This window comes from Chamaea fasciata, unplaced genomic scaffold, assembly GCF_029207755.1.
Source record: "Chamaea fasciata isolate MVZ Bird 193981 ecotype frontalis unplaced genomic scaffold, bChaFas1.0.hap1 SCAF_5, whole genome shotgun sequence".
Lineage (NCBI taxonomy): Eukaryota > Metazoa > Chordata > Aves > Passeriformes > Sylviidae > Chamaea > Chamaea fasciata.
This window is the reverse complement of record NW_027094090.1, coordinates 26929006-26951245: the sequence shown is the minus strand read 5'-3', so window position 1 is coordinate 26951245 and position 22240 is coordinate 26929006. Positions and strand designations below refer to the sequence as shown.

The 22240-nt window shown below is 36.4% G+C and overlaps 1 protein-coding gene across 1 annotated transcript in view; it reads right to left on the bottom strand.

Annotated features, from left to right (window-relative positions):
• Positions 1-22240, bottom strand: part of DOCK4 (dedicator of cytokinesis 4) — a 235756-nt gene that overhangs the window by 58451 nt on the left and 155065 nt on the right. Inside the window, exons 24-27 of the mRNA XM_066183071.1 lie at positions 15012-15139; positions 12726-12860; positions 8641-8739; positions 1691-1785 (exon numbers count right to left, since the gene is read on the bottom strand). Coding sequence (XP_066039168.1) covers positions 1691-1785; positions 8641-8739; positions 12726-12860; positions 15012-15139 — 457 coding nt within the window. The remainder of the gene's footprint in view (positions 1-1690; positions 1786-8640; positions 8740-12725; positions 12861-15011; positions 15140-22240) is intronic.

Genomic DNA, 22240 nt, shown 5'->3' with positions numbered 1-22240 from the left:
GTCAACCCCTTGTTTCACAGCAAACTAGCACTTCCTCCACATAGGAACAAATTCCTAGCCAAGCAATTATTGAAAGCTTAACTGGTAAAGATGTGTTTATAGCCCACTTGCTGGCAGAAGTGCTTATGCAATTGTGTGTCATCAGGATCAGTTAGCTGGTCTGATGAGCTCCTCGTGGCCAATTCCCACCAGCAGTTGTTGTCAGCTTCTGCCTATCTTCTTTGCCTGATAGTACTGGGCATAGACTAGATGATCAGAAACAACATGACATGGATTAATGAAGGGAGATGTGTGATGGTTACTAAAACACTGGAGAAGAAAAGTGCTCCTTTTGCAGAACTTGGTATCATCTGATTATCACCAGCCATGTACCACATGCCAAGGTCGTTCCTAAACCTTAGTTCCGTACATGTCAGCTGTTGCAAAGCCATCTGCCAAGCCAGCTGCTACTGGAATACATAAAAATTTCTTAGATTATTCATTTTGTCTAAAAGTTCCTATTTTTTTCCTTCCTTCTGTTTCACTGTTTATTTCTTAAGCATGATTACCAGATGCAGGCTGGTATCAGTCATACTTTATTTAATATCATACACAGAAACTAACGATCATACCCATTCTTTAATTAGTAACTTTTTTTCTGGAATTCAAACTTGAAAAGATTAGCAACACTGAGGTAATAAAAATTAACAAAAATTGTTTCAAGCCATGACAAAGTTTGAACAAATACAGATCATAAACACAAGTGTTAAATTTCATTGCACCAATAATATTGCTACTGGTAGTATGTACTGCACCACAAATTTAAATTCTCCTTGAAGTCAGCAGGCACAATGCAGACTAAAACCGAATTTTAATCAGGCATTGCAATGGGTATCATGAAAGTTTAAGTCAATCCTTCGTTCTGGATTCCTAGGTCTGCCCAAAACAACACCCCTCCTCTGCTGGCATTGATGTTTGTATAAATGTGCTGACTGTTCAGCTGATTTATCTGATCTATAGCCTAGACTGCAAAAAGGATAGGTGGTGATAGAGGCGAAATAAAACCTAATTTATTGTTTCAGACCTGTTGTAATTACTTAGAAATGTTGGGAATCTGTTTCTTTAAAATTAAGGCCTGAGCAGAGAAAGAATGGCTGACAGGCAGGTGTTATCTGAAAATCTCACTAAGCAGTGCTTAGAGCCTTATGTGACTTGCCTTGTGCTGTACCTCATTTCCTAATTTGTGATTTTTGTGATTTTCCTGACAAACACTAAATGAACAAACATGCAAAAGCATCGTTAACAATATTACAGTTGATAATTTCTTCTTGAGAGCAAACAGATCTTTACCAACTCGGAATTTCAAGAAAAAGATTTGAAAAGATTTGAAAAGAAGTTCCTTAGAGCTTGTCATTTGTTACTTGGAAAACAAAGCTGTTGATGCTTTGCAGCTTTATTCTGTGAAAGTGTTTCTGAGTTTCCAGTTATATGTGCTTACTAAAATTTGGAACAGAAAGAAGTACAGATTATATCATAAATTTGTGGTATAAAAGAAGTCCAGAGATTTGAAATCTTAAATTAAAAGAAGAAAAACTACAGCCAGCATTATAAAAAAAACATTGAATTTTTATTACATACATCATGTAACTTCATTTTTATCATGATCTGTGCATACTACCCATACTTTTTAATAACATTAAAAATGCCTTACTTGTTTGCAACCAAACGCATCACTGTCCAGTCTTTTGGAAACATCTCTGGTCGTATTAGTATCCGAAATACTGTGAAAATCTGCAGCAGGAAATCCTTTGGAAGGAAAAGAAGTAGTCATATGTCTTTGCTGCTTTAAAAAGAGCAGTGAGCTTCAAAAATATTTTAACCAGAGAGAAGGAAATCATTATAGAAATAGCAGAATTGCACTTATTTTCACCCTAGATAAACCTTTGAATGCTTTTTTATTACTTCTCAAGAATTTTCAAATAGTGATTTAATCCTTTCTTCTTAAAATGATGAAAATAATATAATGTGCCATTTGATTGACAGCAATGCATAAAAGAAATGTCAAAGATGCATTTGGTTTCCACCCATACACTTCCACAAATGTGATGTTGAGAACAATTTGCAAATCAAAAAAGCACTTTACAAACACCAGAGAGTTCAGAATATCTCCTTAATCATGACACGTTTTCATCACTTTTGAGATTCATTCTAAAAGCAGCAGAGAGAGTGTAAGGACAATTTTGCCACTGACTTGACAAAGACCAGTGACTCCAATAGAGATGCCTCGGCCTCATAACTGGTAGTGCAGCTGGCTGGCTGTGTACAGGTCACTTAACCTTTCTGCCTCATTTGCTGGGTCTAAGAAAACAGTCTACACCTGTGAGCTACTTTGAATGCAGAAAGCACTGCCTGAAAGCTTTTAGCATTATCATCTCCTATGTCATGTAACTCACTAATAAATAATGAAACCATTCGTCTCAGCACTTTTTTTTCAGTTTGTTTTTTTTTTTTCACAAATAAAACTAACAAAAAGGGACCATCTTGATTATGTATGGTACTGTCAGTATTCTTTTAGTATGAGAATTGAGTTTTGACAGCACAAGGAGCATGAAGCTAGTGATATAAACATATTGAACAGAATCAGTGTGGTACCTGACCTTGAAATGTTTGGTATTCACTCTGCCCAAATCACTTGTGGAGAGTTACCCCGAAACACAGATGAGATGAAGATACAAATAATTTTGAACACCAACATATATTCTCAACTGCATTTATCAAAGTGTAGATGACAGGCATTGCACAACAGATGTCTTTCATTAGAGAAACACTGTAAAGGGGGACAAATACAGGCACTTGGATAAGGCAGATGAGATCCCCATACCCACCCACGAGAGATTACATAAAAAAGACAACCTGTTTTCTGAGAAGGATGCCAAAAAATTATTCGTATTAAAGAGTATAAATGATACTCACTGCAGATAATGTACTGTTTGGAGGCATGTGACTAGCTTTACAGATAAACAAGTACCTACCTCTACGAACAACACATTTATTTCAGGCCATTTTTCTATAGTTTTGCACCTTGTACTTAAGCGTATTTTTATTTTGCAGAGGTTACCTTCCTCCCCTGTGAGTAATCCCACAGCTCTGTGCCATAATCCCAACAATATGGCAATACCTTGAATGTTGCTGCAAATCACCTCACAATAACATTCCAGATTCTTCCACATTCCCTTTTTACCTGCTGTCCAGACACAATATATGTTGCTGCCATTAGGGATCTCACCAGTGGACTGCTGAACTGAAGAGGCCAAATGGCTGTTATTGGGAAACCATGAAATCATGCAGCAGTTTGAAGATTTAAAACCCAAGGGCTGTGTGAGGTGTAAACTTAGCACCTTTGAGTTAGCTTGTTCAAAAGTCATTAAGAATAACAATCAGAAAGGAAGATCATATGTACTTCATTTCTTTGGGTATCTAGGCTAGAATCAGAATACATCTTTTATTCCATGCAAACTTTAAAACAAAGCAAATGTAGACACTGGCATTAAATTTCGAATCATTAATACCAGGCTGATTATTTATAATTTTCATGGAAAAAACAGAAAATTGTGTCATCAATGTTAAGATGTATAACATAGATTTAGTAACAGATTTTAACATTTAGAAACATTTTTGCCAGCAGTATAAGTGAGCTAACATTTGGTTGGTTGAGTACAGACCAAATTAATGTCTCATACATCTTCTATCTTAAAAGACAAAAAGGAAGTAATTTTGTCCTTTTACATACTCTAAATACCATCTCTTAATATTCCTGCCTAGTGTACATAAGGTCTAGTCCTATTTTACCTAGTAAGATAATACTAGATAGTACTATAAGGTTTAGTACTAATTCACACCACTTAAACAATCTAAAATCTGAAGGATGGGATACCATCCAGAGGGACCTGGACAAGGTCAAGAAGTGGGCTGGTGTGAATGTCATGAGTTATAATAGGACCAAGTGCAAGCTGCTGCAGCTGGGTCAGGACAACCCCTGTATCAACAGAAGGCTGGGGGAGGAACAGATCCAGAGCAGCCCTGCCAAGAAGGACTTGGGGTACAGGAGAGGCTGGACATGAGCAGGCAAAGTGCCCTCCCATCCCAGAAAGCCAATTGTATCCTGGGCTGCATCCAGAGCAGTGTGGCCAGTTGCTCAAGGGAAGGGATTCTGCCCCACTGCTCCACTCTGGTGAGACCCCACCTGAAGTCTCACCAGAATGAGACTCTAGGTCACATCCAGCTCTGGGGCCCCATCACAGGAAGGACAGGGACCTGTTAGAGTCCAAATGAGACTACCAAGATAGTCAGAGGAATGGAGTACCTTTCATACAAGGAAAGGCTGGAAGAGTTGGGATTGTTCAGCCCAGAAAAGAGGAAGCTGCTGGGTGACCTAATTGAAGCCCCTCCAGTATCTGAAGGGAGCCTGCAAGAAAGATGGGGAGAGACTATTCGAAAGGGCATGCAGGGAAGGACAAGGGAGAATGGCTTCCAACTGAAAGAAAGTAGGTTTAGATTAGATATTAGGAAAAAAGTATTGTGAGGGCAGTGAGGCAGTGGGATAGATTTCCTACAGAAGCAGTAGAAGCCCCATCTCTGAAAGTGCTCAAGGCCAGTCTGGATGAAGCTCTGAGCAACATGGTCTAGTGGAAGGTGTTCCTGCCTGATCTTTAAATTTCCTTCCAACCCAAACCATTCTATAGTTCTATGATTAAATAATACAATATCACGGTTTGGTTTTCCTCCAGCAGCAATATTTGCTCAATGAAATTTTCAAAATATGATTAAGTGAGAAGCACAGCCTCCTGAAGGACCGAAGGAGGACCATATTTTTATTCATTTAATCAAAAACTTCCTTGGAATTTCTTTGCACATTTCTCACTACACATGTAAAATCTTCTGTAAAGCAGATCAGACTCTTCATGGGATCTCTTGGGGTATATCTGTAAAGCATTTTCATTTGACTCAACAGTCCACTTTGAAGCTAATTCCATGAAGTTCCATTGCTTTGATTCATGCTGTAGGATGATCAGGCTACATGGTATCAAGGTTTTGTAGAGCAACCAGGGTGCCAAATGACAATAAGAAAGATGATGGTTTCCCAGTGAGCTGTCACTTCCTGGGCAACTCATCCATCTCTTGGCCAGCTCCTTTCCTAGATCTTCTTTGCTTTACTGCTTGCTTTATCTACATCAGAAGCATCCTAAATGAGTGGCTTTACAACTACCTCTTTGCCCCAAAATCCATCCTTTCAGAAGTCCCACATGTGAGTGGATATCCGTGCACAGCAGGGGAAGGATGGTGGCTAGAACTGACCTTCTCCACCAGAGACACTCCCCATGCCTATGGACCTCACACAGCCTGTGTCCCACGGGCCGTTAGAGAACAGTGGAATAAACTCCACTTGGTATTACGGCTTGGCACTCACCCTGCTCAGGCCCCTAGAGCTGGAAGAGAGGGATGACAGAACTATTAAGATTTACGCCAATCCCTACAAAATTTCATCTTTTCCTTCATCAAATCTCTATTCTGTCACATCATGTAGGGTACACTGACAATTAATAAAAACTAAGCCTTCTGGTAGGTGCTTGTTTTGCCTTCCTTTATTAAGCAAAACCCCCAAAGATCTTGATCAAAACCACCTTGCTGTGGTCAAAGCTGCATCATGCTAACATACACTGTTTTTTGCATTCACTTTCCAACAGATCTTCTCCTATTTATAACTTCCACTGTTACCTTTTGTCATAAATTATACTTGAGCTTTTCCACAGCAGCAAATATCCGCCTACAAGGGTGACTCTGTTCTATAAATTACTGTAAAGTTTATTTACTAGAAGAAGAAAGCATTTTGTGGCAAGCAAAAAGAGCACACCTTTAAAGAAAAAATTGAAAGATAAAAGGAAGCATTTAAAATTACTATCCTGTTGAAGTCAGGGTTTCAAAAAGTGAATGATGTATAGGGCCTGGTTCTACCACTCAGCCATGAAACCCCTGTCAGTTCTTTTATACTTCATTTGCATGTTTTCAAACATAAAATGTTTTTCCTATCTTTTGCTTAGAGTGGAAAAAACCTCTCAAAAAACTGACAAAACAGTCACCATCTCAATTACTTAAGATAAATATATTTACAAAATAGAGGAATATTTCCATAAGCAATCACTTGTTTAAGGCATCACTCAGATGCATGTCATATAAATATGTGTACATGTCATTCCTTCAAAGTCTCCATTTTGCTTTTATTTAACAAGCTGGAAACAGCCTTTAGTAAGTTTGGCATAGACTGCTAAAAAAAAAAAAAACCAACCTGAAAAACCTTCCTTCCTTCTTTGCAAGTACTTTCATGCATGAATTTTTGTTTGGAGAAGTCATTTGGAAGAGGTATTTTTATTAATGGTATCAGAAATGCCGTGCAAACCCACATTCATGCAAGTACTGACATCGTCACCTTGAGAATTAGTCCAGAAGAAAGATGAAATGTCATGTGGTATCAGTGCCTAATCATTTATTCTAACCAGAGGTAGCTAAAGCCAAAAACTAGCACACAAAGCAATTCAAAGGCCTAGGTTACACTCCCTTGTAAGAAAGATAAGTACCTTGTAAACATCCAATCAGATCTGTAACTCATAAAGAGTCTTCAGGAAGACTCAACTCACTTTGATACCACTGACTAGGAACAAAATGAGGAGTCAGAAATACAGCAAGCTGATGTAGTTATCACTTAAGTTTAAATCCCAACTAGCCACTAGATTAACTAAGGCTACTATTTCAGCTTCTAAAGCATCTCAGGGGAAAAAAGAGTCTTACCACTGATATTTACACCTTTTGAATTTCTATTAATCCTTACTGATATAATTTCCTAAGATATCTTAAAGCAAAAAAAATTCCACACTTGGCAATCAAAGCAGGAAAGTAAAAAGGGAAGTAGCAAGAAGGTTTAGATAGCCTAGTCACACACAATCACATCATGATTAACAGCAGTGCTGGTCTCACACACTAGCTCTCATCTTTCCTTCTTGCTCTCAGTGATACTTGATATTTCCAAGTGAGGGGAAAAAGCAATATATTATTCAAGATTCAGAGGAAAAGCAATGCTGCATTGATGACAATCAGAAAACTATCACTGAATCACTGGTTGAGCTGATGCTGATTCAATGAGATCTAAATGGAAATAACAAACTTTGGACTTGAGTTCTTAAGACCTCTGTTGTGATAGCTGATGGCACCAGCTACAGCTGCTTTCCATATGTCTCTGCATAATCGTAGGGTATGTGCGTGGGGGGAATTTAAATGTGTCAAATCAAACACCATTCAAGCATTAATTCTAGAGATTCTTCATATTCTAGAAGGAAGAAAAGTCTGAATAAACTCAACACTGTATATCACAGACAAAGCAAACAGAAATAAAGCCTGAAACATCTGTGAATACCTGTTCAGAACTCACACAAAAGGTAAAATATTTCCACTAAAAAATGCCTAGGTTCCACAATATTAACTAAAAATTACATAAGGATAGCAACTATGCTAGGTGAAAACAGATGTTCTATTGCTTATATTAAAATCTTTTACCCTATACAAATCCTAGGTAGTGCTCTTGATTTATAACCTCTTAGCAGCATTTTCTATCTGTTAAGCTCTATATGACCACCTCACTCAAAGAAAAGGCACTCACAAATGGCATGCTCTCTTCAGCTCTAAGCAGCTATCAGGAATTTAAGTAAATCTGAAATTGCACCACAACTAGACTCCCCTTTTCAGAGCAGCACTTAAGTATATCAAATGGTAATTAAGGAGTAACAGCTAAAATATATTATCACATTAGGACATGGTTACTGGCCGAATAATGTGCATAAATGACTATTCAAGGTCTTCTGTGTGGATCGAATTTGGTACTATATAACACTCCAGAGTCCAGTAGAGTGGAGATCTTAGTGTATACATTTATGCAGGAAATCTTAACTTCAAGAAAAAAAAACTTAATACTGCCCCTCCTCCATAAAAGAATTTAAAATGTTGTATCTCCACAAACCCAGTAACTCAATTAAAAGAAACTGGTAGAAGTTGCCTTAAAAGACCACCACAGCTACTTTTTTCTATGATTGAAATGAGCAGACAGACATCAGAAGTCTGACACATCCTCCTGCCAATGGACTTGCTGCACAGCTAAGAAAAATGAAGAGTTAGTTGATTATGCATTTCTCAAGCTGCATGTTTGCTATTGGCATACATAATTTAATGAATGAAAAAAATAAGCAAGTATAATGAGCCAAACATAAAATTCCCCAGTTGCCTGACAGTAAGACTCAAACAAGAGCAGTGTAACATTAGACTGACACCATCTTTAAAAGAGGTTTAGAGGCTAAATTCACAGATTTAAAGCAATTTTATAGTTCTCTCCATACATATTCTCTCTGCTGTCATTGTAGAAGAAATAACAACCTTGCCCAACGTAAGAGTGGACTCAAGTTCCCAAGAAAAGCTGTGCAATAGTTCGCTAATCTGTAAACCACGTTGCATTTAAATACTGAAGTGATTCATCAAAGCACAGGGATATCTTAAAGGGACATAAATCAAAAATAGAGATAAAAAGGCCTAAGCAAGTGGAAACACAATTCTGCTACTCACCCTCAGATCTTCCTTTGTGTTGAAGCTATCAAGAAGCTGTTGATAATGTCTATCAGTCATTTGTCGCAAGAGTGACAATAAACAGGAGACAAATTCCCCCTGTTCAGATAAGCCAAGAGGAGAAATATTATAATGTTTTCTGCACTTGAGCTTAAACTCTTATAATATAAGCACTTCAAAATAATTAACAAATGCAAGAGAAATTAATCTACAATTAGGCTTCAACTCTACATTTTGTGAAAATACATTGATTGCACTTCCTTCCCATTTAAGGAAATATTTTCCTTAAATTGAGTTTACTTGCTTAGAAAAATCTATTTTAAATAGTTCCAGCAGGGCTAAACCAGTAAAATTTTTATTTATAATTTTTTTCCTTGTATCTCTTTTTAAACAAATTGCTTAGATTGCTATAATTACAACCTCTTTAGTCAACTCAGCTTTGAAACAAATATAAACAAACATATTTTGAAAGATTTCTGGGAAGAATGCTATTGTTTTCCTTCAGGGAAGAAATGAATGGAATTAGCTGGGAATTTTTAAAAACATTCTGTCATCTCAAAACCCCAAGATCTGTCAAAAAGAAAACTAATTTGTAAGATTGAAAAAACTTCAAAAATGTTTTGATCAGAAATTTCTTCAGTCTTACAGAAAAATTTCTCATTGAAAGAGCAGAGATCTGCACTGGGTATCTCCACTGAGCAGTCAAACAACCAAGATATAAGAAGGAACGGGTTCTCCCATTCACCCTTTCCAGTCTGCTTATTCACTTTTGGATTGGAAAGAAACACTGAATGGTCTCATTCAGGTCTGACCACAGAATGGATGAGGACAGGAAAGAGTCAAAGGTCTGATTTGCATCATAATGCTTAGAAAGAACAATTCTGAAATCTTACAAGGTTACTAAAAAATGAGAAATACATTTCTGCCTGTACTAGGAATGGAGAATGAGACCGAGAGAACAGACAGGTGATAACAGTACTTTTAAATGGTGTCTTTCATTAGTTCACCAAGACAAATTTTAGGAAGATTTCCCTCCACCTTTCACTAAAAAAAGAAACTAAGATTAAAAGGAAGAATAATGTTTTCACAGGAATGGCAATTCTGGATTTTACATTGGAAGGCCTAATTACTGGTACACTTGATCATATGTGAAGTGATGTCTTTCACCAGCAACACGGTGATACTTCTACACTGAAGTAATGATTCTAAATTTCTTACTTCCCTTTGTTTTACAGTAAACATAGCATTCAAAGAAACATAGAATCACAATCTCAAAACAATATCCTACGGCTACAAGATGTCTTAATATTCATGCTCTGGGCATAAACATAATGGTTTCAGCTGCTGTCTTGTAACCATCTCTATACCCAATTGCTAGCTTGAGTGACAAAATTCCTTTCTTGCCAAGGCACTTTTAGTAGTCCTTTTTAGTCACCTTTCTTCTATGTTCCTACATTTGTTACAACTTATATAGTAGTGTATTAAAAATCAAAACCTATTATAGAGTGGTACTATTATAGTTGACAGACAGATTAGTGTTATAAAAGTATCAACTTTAGCTAATTGTTAACTGACTTCTAAATTTGAGCTTTTAATTTGAATGTAGGTAGCTATACAGGCTGGTTTTTAAAATAGCAATGCACATTCAGCTTCATTTGTTGAACTCAGCATAAAAATGTATGCTGTAGATTTCTGCCAATGTTGGCCACAGATTAACTTTCAAATCACACACAAAAGCAAATTCCACACACATAACAACCTTGACACAAAACACTTAGGGTCCAATTTCAATGTCAAAAGTCAAGACAAGCAGTATATTAAAACCACTTAGGTAGATTATTTAAGTAATTTTTTTGTGTCTTATTTAAGGAGTACAATTATTAAAAACCATGGAGTTTTAAATTAAATTGCAGTTCATTTAGGTTCTGAGGGACTGAATTTTCAAGATCTGAAATCAATTAAAGTCTGAAAGCAATAAAGTTCTTTATATGCAAATTCTTGCTGACAATTCTTTATATGCAAATGCATTTTTTTTCTTAAGGAAGTCCAAAGGTCTAATTCAGCGACAAGCCAAAGCAGAAATTTCCCTTTCACCATTACATTAAATTCCATGTTTGTCAATGCAACACCCGTAACACTGACACCCTGAAGACATGTGTGCTTCGTGCTCAGTTCAAAGCATCGTACCCATCTTACAGGTTACCATCTAACAAGACTAATCACTGAAAATTAAATTTTATCAAGGTATCAAAGCTGCTTGAAAGAAATGGTGGAGCCACAGCAGCACAAAGCCCAGTGCTTCCTGATTTGATGCTGTTTCTTTGTGAAGAAAACCAGCAGCATATGGGCCCAGGAGACCCCACTCAGAAGGGTTTGGGACTACTTCTACAAGGAAGACTATGTCTCATTCAAAACTACAGCAGAATTTTATCAAGTGTGCTCCCACAGTACATCTCACAAAGAATTTTTTGTGACACACGCAGTTTGAAATAATGGTAACGTACTGGAACAGACTCTACTGCTGTACTCACATTGAGTACTTTATCATACATGCTCTACAAATAGTTCCAAGAATCTGGCTCCATGTGCTGCCAGGAGCCCATACTGCATGATATTTCTACATAAATGTATATAATTGCCTTATGCTGTGCTGTGAGTCACTTCCACATTAAGTATTCCTTGGGAGCCTGCAGTGACAATAACATGGCTTTTTTGATGCATAAAAGAAAATTTTGTAACTTGAAAGCACTTTCAGAGTCTAATTTTTTGATGGTGCAAAAAAATTAGGCTGTCATAGTGTTTAATGAAAACTTAATTTGCAAGCACGGTTTCTCATAAGAAACCAAAAAGATCACACCTTTGCTACCCTAACAGTCTAACACTACCATCCTTCCTTCAGCTCAGATTTTCTTGTGGTGGCCTGACATGCCACACAGCATACATTTGCAGTTTTGTAATTTAAAGAAAAAAACCTCCTAAACTCTTCGATGTATATTGCTGTTGAACCACAGTGATTAAAGTATGATGTTATCTTATTACAGAGCTTGGCCAGCTGTATAAAATACTCCATATACAGTTTGCTCTCTGTGGGTCTAAAGTAAAAAAGTAAACAAGCAAAACATCCTGGACAACACATTTTTCTCTGCAGCTATTAAATGCTTTTGAAATGTTTGATCTCAGAGGAAATTCTGGTTTGAAAAGCAACCCCCTATTCATTAACAAAAACTGTTACAGTGTAAACACTGGGCCATTAATTAATAAATGTATAATGAGGTGGTAAATCACTCAGCATAATATGTTTTCTGCACAAAATGCTAACCCCTCACATCTTGGGGTCATATCCCTGGCTATATTAGAACCAATTTGCCCTTGAAAAGCAACGTGAAAACCTTGCTGCAAGCAAAGCAAAATAACACTTCATTTTGTTTGATCAATGCTCATCACAGACTTTTCTGCAAATGCCTGTATTTCAACTTTCTAATTTCCTTGAGTTGTAATAGCAGGTTCACCAAAACAACATTTGCTAATCTTCTAAATCTATCCTGTATGCTCAGCTTCATGTGACAAAAACAAAGCTCAAATGCTCAGCCCAGGGAAAAACAAAATATCTCTCAAGTAATAAATTTAGATTAGTACAAGTTATCACAGATTCTGCAGGCATCTTCAGCGTTGTTTCATAATGAAAAATGTATGCATTTTAGGAGCTATTATTGATTGATCCTCTTCTATTTTCAGGAATTCAAACTGAAGGAGAGTTTCAGAAAGCTATTATATTGCAAACAAAAGGAACATTCTGAAATCATTACTAACCTGAAAGTCTCAAAAGAAATGTTATCTTTTTGACTTGTTTTTTTGCTTTGCTTTGCTTTGGTTTTTTTGGTCAAAATAAATTTAAAGAAAAAGAATTACTATTTCCACTAAAAATGAGTAGAATGCAAGAAAGCTTTTCATTGTCCTCCTCATTCTCTCTTTTATACACCAAGTCTAACACTGTGAATTACAACAATTACAACAAAGACAATATATTGACAAATCTAGTAGTCCAACCAGTGACAACTGTGAGACCTTTCATTGCAAAAACTTACAGTCACATCTTGAAACTGGAGGCGCATAGCGGAGCCTGATGGTTGTGGTCGGCTGGTGATCTCTAGTATGGTCCTTAATAGAATATCTAGCAGACTGTTTACAATCACATCAATTTCTTCCAGGACTGATTTTTCCTTAAATAATAATTTTAAAAAATTAAGATTTTAAAATAGAAATATGACCACAAGCATAATTTCTTTGATGTGGTTTTAGAAACAAATTTAAGTTTCACTATGAATGCTACATTCAAGAAACACGGACTATTCCCTAATTCAGATATTTTTTAATTCTATTTTTCTCAACAGTTTTCCATTAATTACATCAAAGAGGGCAGTTACAGGAATGACTTTGAATTTGTAAGTGTTCATCAAATTAGCATAGCTCTATTTTCACTTGATGTTTAGAAGAAAGCAGAAATATAAAAAAAGCTTTTCGGGCAACATTTTTATAGGTAACATTCATACATCTTCTGGGGACATTGCCAAGAAAGACGTAAAATCCAAAAAGCAAAATCCTGTTTTACACTTTGAAACTATCACCAGAAATAGGCAGATGGTGCTCAACCTTCAGGACCTGCTTCATCAATAAGGCCCAGCTACTTTGCTTCCCGGCAGCTGAGCAGCACAAACAAATTAGTCATTTATGTGAGCCCACAACTGCTTGTACACAACATCAAAAACAAAGCATTCACTACCAAAACAGACCATGAATACCTCAGTTACCAGCATGAAAATATTTGCTAAAGTCAAGTTGTAGTTACTTCTCCTTTTTAATTCAGATGGAAATATGCTTTCCCTCTTTCAAGTCAGTTTTAAGTCTCCACTCCAGCAGAAACCACCATCTTAATCTGAGCAATTTTATCCATTGTTTAATATGACCCTTCTTCACAGAAAGAAATTCTTCATAATCAAATGGACACAACCAAGCTATAACTCAACTGACAAACAAATAGATCACCTTTGCTGACACTGAGGTGTAGAAGTGATTTGGGTTTTTTTCTTTTGCTTCATTTTCCTTTCTAGACACCCTAAGTGATATGATTTGTAATAAAACTCAAAATTCCTTTTTTGACCTAAATTCAATCTAGTGTCAAGCTTTATTCTGTCACTTCATCTAGCATCAAAGAACTGTTAAACTAGCTTCTTATGAAAACAGACAGTACACAGTATATTTAGGAACTGCATCCACCATGAGGACCCTTCTCTTTACTACTACAAAAAACTTTTGGAATGAGCAACAACCTTAATTTTCAAAGCTGCCTTACTGCAAATTCACTCATTCCCTCAATCTCTAAATTAGCTTGATTATAATGGAAGGACTGAAATTCTGTACTGATATACCAAAAAAATACACCAAAGTCACCAAGTTGTTAATAGTTAAATTACTCAAAGAATACTAAAAATAGCAGCTGCATATCCTGAACATTCGGGAGAGTTTTATGTAGATATCTACTTGTAATTGTGTACACCTCTGGCTTGGTGACTCCAAACGGAAGATCCCCTGAAATTCAGACCAGATATGTAAATTTTTCTCTCAGTCCAAAACCACAGCTCTTCTTTAGTATCTATCACTTTATCTTGTGATGAGGTTTTATCCTTATCCAGAAGTAGCTAGAAGGAATATGTTGTTACAGTGCCAAAGGTGCAAGCCACATCCATATTAAATCACTGACAGAGCAACTTTAATTGGTGAAAGTGGTATGAAATGAAGAAGCACATAAAGGAGTTCTCATTAATGCATTATAAGGCAATGTATGCTTGCCTTGACTTGCATGTATTGCACTAATTACAGGCAATGCTTGGTTTTAATTGTCTTATATCCTGTTGTCTATCAAAGCGTATCATCACCTTCCCATTTGCAATACATCTCTCACATGCAACTTTCACACGTTAATTCACAAGCATCAGAAACTGGCCACAAAGTTTATGAAGTAACAACCAAGTATAATTCCCCGTGAAATACTCACATCAATCTCTTTACCTACATCAGCCCTGTGTCCCCTAAGAAGATAGAATAGAAAATGCCCCTAGAAGAAAGCAGACATTTCTTTCTTTCCAACACAACACTCAAGAAGTGTAAAAACTTGTCAGAACACTATATGTTACAATTAAAATACTCATGCATGGAAAGAAAAGGGTGATGAAAAAATCCAAATGACAGGTTTATGCAGATTCATTACACAGAGAACTCTTTAAAATGCTCTTGGGCAAGGTCCAGCTTGTGTCATTAAATGTCACTGAGCCATATAAAAAAGTTCAAGTGGATGTGACATGGTGTTTACTCACTGAGCTGTTCTTCTTGATGAGGCAAAATATGTTGCTAAGGATACGGGCACACATTATAAGGTCCTTCTGCTCTTGTAAATGCATGTGGAGATGATGTAAAACTACTGGAAGAAGAATGCATCGAGAATCTGGAAAAAAAAGAAAAATTTCACAAATAGGAGCTTCTCACAGAGCAATTTAATTTTAATACATATATAAAATGTGTCTTCAGTCCAAAACTATTTCTGATAAAGCAGAAGTTTTTGCTTGCTTTAACTGACATTTTTGATAAGCAGAAGCTTTTACTTTACAATCATAAGCAAATGTTTGAAGAATGAACAATATGCTGGAAGTCACTATGTTATATCACGGATGAAGAAAAAACACCATTGTGTGGAATATACTATATATAAAAGAAATTTTAAGCATTTTTTAAACTGTAATCCAAAATGAATTAAAAAAAAGTAGAACAGTAATACTTGTGCTCAAACAATGAGAAATTATGCTCTAGTGTTCCTGCCATGTGACAGGATCCATTTATACACCAAAGCTATGACAGACTTCATCAGGAACTTATGTTATTCTACAGAAGAGTTCTACTTTACAGACCAGCAGCAACGTTTTCAGATTTCTTTAAGATTTTTCACTTTTCCAGATTCCTCACTCCTACTGAATATGAGCAACTTAGACTATTGATGTCCACATAAAATGATTTGCTTTTCTACTCTTTCATTTTCTAAACACAGCTCTTCGGTATTACTTGTAGTCCTGAATTCACTGAAAATTATGCGAGAACATCATAACCATGCTACTTATTTCTGCTTCCTTTTATTACAATTAAATACAATATTAAATGGGAAAAACCGTAACACTTACACTTGTGATAACACTTCAAACACCTGTTCACAACTTGATAAATGGGAAGCATATTCCCTATTTTCATTTTGTTGTTGTTTTAAAATCTTTTCCATATTTAAGAAATTATATTCCCATAGAAATGTATTTGAATAATTTCCTCTATTAAAATGTTAATGATTATAAGCCGCATGATAGAAATATATTCATCTACTCCCTTCATTCATTAATGCAATTATACGCTAAAAATTGATTTCTCTAGCTGGAAAATTACTCTTTCAAAACCATTTCTCCAAGCAGGTATTGTTTGTGAATTACACTTTCTATAAACACTTTTCCCCCCCCTCAATTATTTCCTCTATTTTTTCCATGAGGGAAAACCAGACATATTTATTCTGAGATTTTATTCGTTTAATGTTTCTTTTGCTTACTGAAACACAACACAACTTCGTTATCCTTTACTATCCTTGTTTTCATTGTCTAGTCATCTGTATAACAAAAGACAAATCATATGGACAAGCCCATTTGTACACACTATTTAAGTATATTCTTATTTTTTAAATAGAAGCTTGCCTGCTCTTTTTAAATGGGTGTTTCATGCTTATTATTTATTCAGGTGTACCTCTGTATCTTCCTACTAATGAAAATAATAAACAAAGGCTGCAAGGCAGTAGGCAAATGGCCATCAATCAATCGAAAGCCAGTGGTACAGAAACCCAACACTGGGCAATAAATAGCCTCTCTCCAGTGACTGCTTATTTCTGCAAGTGCCTCAGCAGGTTTTCATCAGGGCTGGCCTGAGAGTTCCCATCTGCCTGTAGAACCAAAAATGGGGAGAAGTTTCTCAATGAAACCAAGGCAGCATCTTCTTTTTCTCTACCCCAGAACTGGACAGCTAAGTGCTGTCCCTGGTGTTCTGAGATGTCAGGCGTGCCCAGCTCCCACTGACCCACCCACTGCAGGGTGGGTCAAAGGGTAACCAGGTATGGAAACAGAGAATGTGCAGACATGTAGTTGGAAAAGTGCCACTTTCTGATCCCCACTGCTAAATCTGCTTATTCATTCTTGCCAGATGAAAAAACAGAGCTAATACCTTCAGCTGAAGCAATAAAGCAGGGCTTTTCTTTTTTAGCTCTTAGATTGCAGTGGATGGCTCCTTTTCCCAGTATTCTCTTAGGCCTTATACATACTGAATTACTGACTATCTGGCAATCCATCATCAAGAGACAAGATAAAGGGTTCACTGTGTGAACCAGCCTGTGGTTCTGTGGTTGGGGTACTTTGCTGGCAAGCAGGTGATAGAGAGCTCAATCCAATCCCTACTCAACTCCACAACTATCACAGAGCAGTAACAGTATCTCTTTCACACATTTTATGTATGAGCATGATTGTTTGGGCCACAGGTCCTCTCTTTGCAGCTACAAGTCAAATCCCTCAGTCCAGAAGGTCAGAAGAAACCAGGAGCAGCCCTGTGCCAAGGAGTTTCTTCTTGCTTAACTCTAGATAGGCTCCTGATGAGCCCACACAGCATTTGGCACCTAACCCGAGGTTCCATCTACTCTGTGCACTGCTTACACAAAATGTGCTGCATCATGAAATACAGTTGAAGACCAAAAATCACATGTAGCAAGACTTGACTTCTAAATAGCCAACTCTTACACATGATGTGGCCTGAGGCATCTCAGGCAAAACTGAGCATCCTCATTCAACTGTTTCAAGTATTCCAGTTTTGCAAAAGCTTCATAAAATGATCAGAAACTGTTTTACCAGACCAAATGGACTAGCAAAAAGCATCTTACAATGCAATCTTGTAACTATACACAGGAGGCAATAGTGCCAGTTATTGAAACAACCACCACATAAAACACAGCTTTAGATATATTCCTTATAAGCCCAGGTTATAAATATCCCTCTCTCTTGATCTGTTTAGGTGGAGAGATGTAGTGGTATTACAGAAGAGGAGAGCTGGCTCATTCACCTCTGATGCAAACTGAGGACTAGGTGAGAAAGGTTGGAGAATATTTGTCTCAGGTTACTCTTTTTCTTGCTAATTGTCAGCTGCAATGTCAGTCATTGGATATAGAAAAATTAACGAGCACAAGGAATGGTGTAATAATCAGAACTCTGAGCCATCAGTCACTGTCCTAATTTTTCTTCTATGCAGGAAGTCAAATTAGCTGACTGTTTAAAATGCTAATATTTGCCCTTTACAAATACTATACAGAAAGACAAGAAAAAAAATCATGACACAGAGCTTTTCAAGTATGTGCTTGGCATAATTAGAAAGAGGGCAAACTTAGACTCTGGGCAATCCTTGTGACTTTCCCATGCAACATTAACATTTAATACACAGCACATCTTTCCTCCTTAATTTCCATATAGTGGCAAAGCCTCTGCAGAGACATACTTTCTTCAGTCTAGTATATTTTAAAGATTACTTTCAGAAAGATGATATTCATTTCAATTACTATATCTAAACAGATGGTCAAAGCTTCAGGCTGCTCGGAAAAATTGAACCTTTTAAACAAACAGCATTCCCCTTGAACGATAAGAAACAAGGATGTAGTTCTTGGTTTTGGTAGTTTTGCTGGAGCTATTCAATTTATGCCCCCTTGTTGGAATGAAATACTGGACTTAAGGATGTTAGGAGAAGAAAACACTTAAGCCAAAAGAGCAGCTATCACTGCAATTCCAAAACCAAACATAAGCCTGCTCTCTGGCTGCATGGATAAGTCACTGTTCTCAGAACAGTTAGTAGGAAAACCAACTCAAAACTTGTAGCAGAAACTGTTTTCAGTTGAAAGAAAAAAAAAATTGCCTGTAGGGCAGAGGGAAAACACAGGCACGGCTCAGAAAGTCCTCCTGTGGCCTAAAAATAAGCCACTGATCAAAAGCATAATTTGCACAGACTGAATTTTTGTATGCAATACGCATCAATCTATACATCCACAGGTGTATACAGAAGCACACATGCACAGACAATGCTGAAGAATAGTACATTGCTGTGGAAGGCAAATTAAGCAATACTAATTAATCTGAAAACAATCATGGAGTTCTTGAAATCAGTACTATGGATCAACGTGTAAACCCTTTATGTTTTGAAAAGTTACTCCTATTTCAAACCTGTGTTAATACATAAAGTTTAATGCACTTTAAGTAAACTGAATTCAGGATTTGTATCAACACTTTCAGTAATAATAGGCTTTTTGCATTTTTATAGCAATCAATTAGCTTGCAGTGATTACTGAGATATCTTACAAGTCTCATTAATGAGATTTGAGTCTTTTGAAAAACAGTGGAATAAGAGGGAAATCATAATACCTAGCTTCTAGAATTAAACCTCCTTATCAGTTAATGGTATAATTTCCTGAACTTGCTCATTAATTTTTTCATTCCCATAGGAAGTCTGACATGTAACAACATACTTTAAACAAGGTGGTTCAAAGATAATAAATTATTTTTACTGATTGTGCGAGGTATTTGTCTCTGAAAGACTACTGAAACATAAGGCTTCCTAAATGTACCTTCTCCTGTAATACACAGAATGCAATTCTTAGATGAATTAATTCACGCAATCTCAGAATGAAAAAAAAGATAATTATCATGTTTCTAATCCATTAACTGTGGGATTCAGTGTAATTAAGGAAAACAGTAAAACAAAGAAAAGGAATAAGTTAAATATAAAATAATCACATTAAAATTAACACATGAAATCAAGCATCAGCTTGGGATTTTTCCTAGCTTCATAATATAACTGGTAGATCTATATAGTGTAAATAGTCATAGAATTAAACCTCTCCTCGATCTGCTCTGAACAGTTTTTCTCACTAAAAGGAGGAGTCCCGCGCAAGTACCCTTGCACAAAAGTTCAAATCCTCATATTTTGGGAAAACACAAAGTTTCTTGCCATGTAACAACAATTTTTATATGTTAAAGAGCTGCACCACAGCTTATGAATTAGCTAAGATACAGGCTTTATCAATATGAAGCTTTCATTTATGTAGGATTTTACCTATTAATGTAATGTCTCTACTCCTAACATGTTGACATGTTGTATCAGTGATGATTCCAAGAAAATGGAGGACAAAACTCAGATGTTCTTACGCACCTCATATTTTCACAGCTATTGAATTTGCAACTTGAAGTCGTGCCCTTAGATTAAAAAACAGTTGGAGTTCCGTCAATTCCTGTTTAACCATGTCAAGGACAGAGTTTAAGATGTGTTTCTCTGTTATTGATCCTAGCTCTTTCAAGCTAAACAGATTAAACTCTTCCTCAAAGGAAGCTGTATTAACATTAAATGCAAAAAAGAAAGCAAACAAGCATGCTAGTCTACTGATGTATGGGAAATAACAAAGTTAGACATTCTTCTGGTCACAGGCGTATGTACATTATCGGTTTGGATATTCTACAAGTATCAAGAGGGAAAAGTCCAAAGACCAAAATACTCAGAAGGCTGAAAGAAAGGCCAAGAGGAAAAAAATACTGATGAACTTTACTGGTAGGAAAATCGTCATCTGTTTCTTTTTAGACTGCCAATGAAGTTAGCTCCAGATAACAGAAAATGCTATCTAAGAAGCAGCTTCCTCATTTTCAGATGTTTGAATAAATAGCTATTTCCTATGTTCCTTTTACTTCCAGTGTGTTAGCTAGCACTGTGGTTTGCAGCATTCATTATTTTCATCTGGGAGACAGAAATCAATTCTTTTCACAGCAGCAAGGCTCAACTTCCCCTTAAGATGCACAGTTTACCCTACATATTAACATAAGATAGTGCAGCATTTATTTTTCCCAAGAAGATTTTAATAGGACTTCCTTCTAGGCGTGGACTGAAGGAGAATCTACTCATATTTTAGTATTTTGTAGAGGTGAAGTATCGATGGCAAAGATACAAAATGCTGATCTCCACAACACCCTCAACTCAATGATCACCAAAACTATACTGTGCAAGTGTTTGTCTGAGTTTCCTATCATGGACATTGGGAGCTTATATTACTGCCTGATGTTTTTCACATCTGTTTCACCATGGTCTAAGAAATTTGTATTTTATATGTGTGCAACCCGCACTCCTTGTAAACTTTAAGATTTTCCTTGCTTTTAACACCAAACCAGCTTCTTAATAACAAGAATGGATTTCAATAAAAACCTGACTTTTTTACAGAAGAAAGCAAATGTAAAAAAGTTGTCATACAATTGAAAGTAGATTTACAGTTCCAAGAAAGTCCCCAAGAGTTCCTTACATGACATTAAGTAATTCTAATTAGGTTCATATAATTGGATCATCTGGTTAGGCTGACTTGAGGTAATGGGAGGAAAATGGCAATGATGCTGCCTGGTCCCTAAGTAGTCTGGAAAATAAAAAACATAAGTGAGAGCATCCTTAATATTGCTCCATGATATGTCATCATTTAGTCAGAGATGAAAGGTCTGATCAGTCAGCGGTAGGGAGAGCTGACTGACCCTTCTGGAGGGAATGCTGCAGGGGCTCCCAAGGGAAAGAGTAAGCTGTTTTCACATCCAGAAAGGAGCCAATTAGCCAGGATGCAGTTCTCCTAACCTATTTCTTTCAGCTCATATTTTTAAAATAGTACCACTTTTTAAAAGCTTTTTAAAAATATATGTTTAAAGAACTCTTCTTTTTTTTTTTTTTTTGTAGTATCCTAAAGTATTTATGCATATTTATACTGGTGGTTTTTGCAGAGCTTTCATCATTGTAATGAATCATTGTTTACCCTGAATGCTTTAGATGGTAAAAGTTACTGTTCCTACTGAACTCCATTAGCCAATACCCAAGTAGCTCTCAGGGTTATTGGTGAGTAAATAAAGACTCAGTAGAATTCTTTAAATATCTTGCTTCTATTTTAATTATTTTATTTCAAAATTGCTTAATCTCAATTCAATACGTGGTTACTTCTGTGAGTTTCACTTAGAATAGAAACCAAGAATGCTGGGCTCACCACCATTCAGCAGTTTACTCTTCTGCACAGCAAATAACTATGCTGTTATATACTTTATGCTGTTATATACTATATGCACCGGCATCACTCACATTTGTGTAACATTTTCATGCTATACTAAAAAATGGAGTATTCAAAGTGCTGAATTAGCAAGAGTAACACAAACAAGAGTCAACAGGTAAGAGAGAGTCTGTTTGCTGAACTGTCCCCAAAGAAGAAGAAAAAAGGAGAAAAACAATTTTAGCAAAGCTTTTTCCTTGTAATTACTTAAACAAGCATAAGGCAAACTTCCTTAACCAACATATTGCCAGTAGATCAAAACCCTCCCCATATTTTTAAATGTCTTTGCCTCTGAAAAACAAATCACTAAATTCAAAAAACTGTATTTTTGTAAATGAACAGCCTATACAGAGCAATGCTTCAAGAATTGTTCCCTAG